General features: G+C 38.5%; 1 protein-coding gene across 1 annotated transcript; it reads right to left on the bottom strand.

The window, feature by feature from the left end:
• Positions 1–1,132: 1,132 nt before the first annotated feature.
• Positions 1,133–2,197, bottom strand: LOC118587202 (C-C chemokine receptor type 5). Its single transcript, XM_036192965.1, has one exon. The coding sequence runs from the start codon at positions 2,195–2,197 to the stop codon at positions 1,133–1,135; it is 1,065 nt and encodes a 354-aa protein (XP_036048858.1).
• Positions 2,198–4,001: the final 1,804 nt, after the last annotated feature.

Here is a 4,001-nt window from a genome sequence, read left to right as displayed (position 1 = left end):
ATTGCACTCTGACCTTATTGTTGCTGATCTACTTTTTCCCCTAAATACTCACCATTGTCAGTATACTCATAGCCATGAAATAGGCTTTGTATAAACCTATCCAGGTGCTCCCACCCTGCATATAACTTGAAGGAGCAATGCTGACATGGTGCATTATGATCCAGCCTTGACATTTCTCTCCATGACCTTTCCAGCTAGCTATAAGTAAGTATACCTTTGCTTTGCTTGTGCAGTTGTGCCACCCAAAGAATGTTTTCCCTCTCATTTGCTAACATATGATCCACTTCAAACCCCTTCTTATAAAGGGATTTGTTTCCAGCCCTCCCAGGTCACAGAGCATTCACCTGATCATACAAGTCTATAGAACTAATTAATGTAGCTTAGTTATCTATCTCCTAACTAATCACACTCTCATCTCTTCTTCTCAGGGCAAGACAAAGATCATATATTTTGCCTTGAATTTTGTCTTGTAAGGGAAAAAAACTGTACAAGATATTCTTCTTGATTGATGCTGTTATTTCTGTTCAGATAGTCAAACTCAAAAAACTCCCAATTCTTGGGATTTTTTGTAGTAAATTTTTGTGGCTAAACAAGAGTTTGCCAATAACTGGAGCTAAGTGGGAATGAGACCAGGGATTGCTATCTTATTAATACATTCTCATTTTGCTTTCTAAAATCAATTGGCTTTAAAAGACCCAATCTATCTAAAATAAATATCTAAAACATGTATGTATCTTAGGCCCTCAATGATAGTAACTTCTTCTTCTTCTTCTTCTTCTTCTTCTTCTTCTTCTTCTTCTTCTTCTTCTTCTTCTTCTTCTTTTTGGTTTTTCAAAATAGAGTTTCTCTGTGTAGTTTTGCACCTTTTCAGGAACTCGTTCTGTAGACCAGGCTGGCCTCGAACTCACAGAGATCCACCTGCCTCTGCCTCCCGAGTGCTGGGATTAAAGGCATGCGCCACCACCGCCTGGCCAGTAACAACTTCTCCTTCTTCTTCTTCTTCTTCTTCTTCTTCTTCTTCTTCTTCTTCTTCTTCTTCTTCTTCTTCTTCTTTTAAAAACAACAACAACAACAACATTCCTACTCCCAAGCTACATAGAAAGACCAAGTGATACACAAAACTTAGCCCAGGTCATAAACCAGTAGAAACTTCCTGCTCCCCTGTGGACCGGGTATAGACTGAGTTTATACGATCAAGATTGTCTTGCTGGAAGATTGGACAGTGCTTGCAAAAGCGTTTGAAAATGTGTTTTTGGAAGAACACTGAGAGATAATTCCGGAATTTTTCCCCAACAAAGGCATAAATGACAGGGTTGATGCAGCAGTGTGTCATTCCAAGAGTCTCTGTCACCTGCATGGCCTGGTCTAGTCTATTAGAACTATTGCAATTATTCAGTCCAAAAAACTCTTGGAAGGTGATCAGGAGAAGGACGATGTTGTAGGGAGTCCAGAAAAGAAAGTAGACAATCATGATGGCAAAGATGAGCCTCACAGCCTTATGCCTCTTCTTCTCATTCCTACAGCGAAACAGGGTGTGGAGGATTCCTGAGTAGCAGATGACCATGACAAGTAGGGGCAAAACAAGGCTCAAGATGACCATCTTTAACGTTTGGAAACTTTTCCAGAAATGATATTGGGTGTGTGGAAAATGAGGACTACATGTATAATGAAAACCTTCTTTTTGGGATCTGGTAAAGATTGTTTCTGGGAGAGAGGCAAACACAGCCACCACCCAAGTGAGTCCACTTGTCATCACCCCAAAGGTGACTGTCCTGGCTTTTAGAGCAAACACAGCATGGACAATAGCCAAGTACCTATCAATCGTCAGGAGGATAATGAAGAAGATTCCACCAAAATAGCCAATGTGATAGAGCCCTGTGAATAATTTACACATTATATCTCCAAAGACCCACTCATTTGCAGCATAGTGAGCCCAGACTGGGAGAGTAAGCAGGAAGAGCAGATCAGAGATGGCCAGGTTGAACAAGTAGATGTCAGTCATGCTCTTCAGCTTTTTGCAGCTTATCAAGATGAGAATGACCAACATGTTACCCACAAAACCAAAGATGAATACCAGAGAGTAGAGTGGGGGCAGGAGCTGGGCTGCAATTTGTTTCACATTGGTTTTTTGGCAGGGTGCTGAAATACCATAATCAGTATCATAGAAATAGGTTGGACTTGACACTTGCAAATCCATCCTACAAGAACCTATGAATAAAAAAAAAAAAGACAATGCTTAATAAAGTTAAAAGCTGTTACTGGCCTACCACAATTACAAATGGTTTTATAATTTAGTAGGTCTATGAGGCATAGATTTCTACATTTAATTTTCCCCTCATTGTATGACCTGAAATTCACCAAAGATGTATTTTTGTCAAATAAAATCTTGTTCTCCATATCAATGTGAGGTGAATTAATCTGTGAAACTGAGCCAGGCACTATGTAATTCACAGGCTAAGTAGTTTATGAAGATGCTGTTTATAGGCATTTACCCACAAATAGTAGGTACCACACAAGTGCCAGTAAGAATGAACACTGAGTTCTAATCACTGTTCTAAGCTTCTTACCTACTCATTCATTAAATGCTTGAAGTAACTGTTTGAGGCAGGTAATATTGCTCACATTTTTTCTAGATAAAAGGCCCCAAGTACAGATAGAATGAATAAGTTAACACAAAACCACACCACTCAGGAATAACTGGTTTTTTTTGGTTTTTTTTTTTTTTTTTTTTTTTTTTTTTTTTTTTTTTTTTTAAATTCAGGCACTATGAACCCTTAACTGACATGTGCTGTCTGTCACTTCTTAGTAACTAATAAGCTTTCTTTTAGTAACATGTTGCCTCTCTGTAGACAAGATGACATGGGCTGATGTCCAAGTACTCTAACAGTGTCATAGAATCTACCATCAATTATTAAAGTAGGCTATCTTCATCTTTTCTTTCAAGTTATTTCTGCTGCCTAAGTTGCCACCATCAAGAGCTCTCAAACAAGCAGAAGAAATGGTCAAGCAGAAAATGTCTTACAAGCTAAATAGTTCTGTGTTCAGCCTCTACAACCAAATGGCTTGTCCTGTCTAAGTTCCACTGCTTTCCTTGAGAATTTTCTCTACTTGATCCTTGTACCTCTAAAGCTCTTCATATCTCCCACTTAGACAGTTGAGAGAAGCAACCAGAAAAATCTCACCTTCAAGTGCTGATCCAGAACAAGAATCCTCTACTAAGTGTGCTCTAGAAACTTTGATATTTGTAATTTGATATGAACTTAGACAATTGTTAGGTTTCCCTCTTTTCTGGGAAACAGATGGGGCAGGAAGAGAAAGAGAGCACACATGTTCCAGGTGACCCACAGAGAGGTTTCATCTCTCCTCAATTGAAGATAATATTATCAAACCAGTTTTCAGCCAATATCATTGCTGTAGAAGCTATTTTAAGAGGTAAAAACTCTTCTTGTTTTAAAAACACAAACTGTCTCTTTTAAACATTTCATTTGCAATTATGTTTTATATACTGGATGACATCACATGCTGAAACATATCCTAAATTCTTGCCCTTTCTGTATCTTAAAGATTGTATTTTCAGATAATTCAGTGAGCACCTGGTGCTGACAGATGTCCTTTCAGGATTTCCTGTTGAAGTTTTTACTCATCTCAGAAGCTAAGCAAATTGACCTGCCGAGGGCTGAGAGGTGACTTACCAGAGTTTCTTGTAGGGGGAACGGATGTCTCAGCTTCTCTGGCTGTGAGTGTTGTACAAATCAAACATATAGACGGTATAAAGTAAGAAACACAATTTCTTTCAAAGGGGGTGGAGTTTTATGAGAAAGGGTATTACGTAGTGTTTCAGTGCATGAGTGGGAGTGTTGGATCAGTTCTTCTTCTTTTTTTTTTTTTTTTTTTTTTTTTTGAAGTTGCATTTAAAGCAGAAAATAGAAGGCAGCTCTGGTCTGAAATTTTATTGAGGAGCTTCCCTCCTCACATTATTTTACTTATGTTCTCTGCTCATC

Source organism: Onychomys torridus, chromosome 7 (genome assembly GCF_903995425.1).
Source record: "Onychomys torridus chromosome 7, mOncTor1.1, whole genome shotgun sequence".
In the NCBI taxonomy this organism is placed as follows: Eukaryota; Metazoa; Chordata; class Mammalia; order Rodentia; family Cricetidae; genus Onychomys; species Onychomys torridus.
This window is presented reverse-complemented; position numbering and strand designations above follow the sequence as displayed.

Coding starts and splice junctions, on each gene's coding strand:
- LOC118587202 (XM_036192965.1), bottom strand. CDS start 2,197: ATGGATTTGCAAGTGTCAAGTCCAACCTATTTCTATGATACTGATTAT.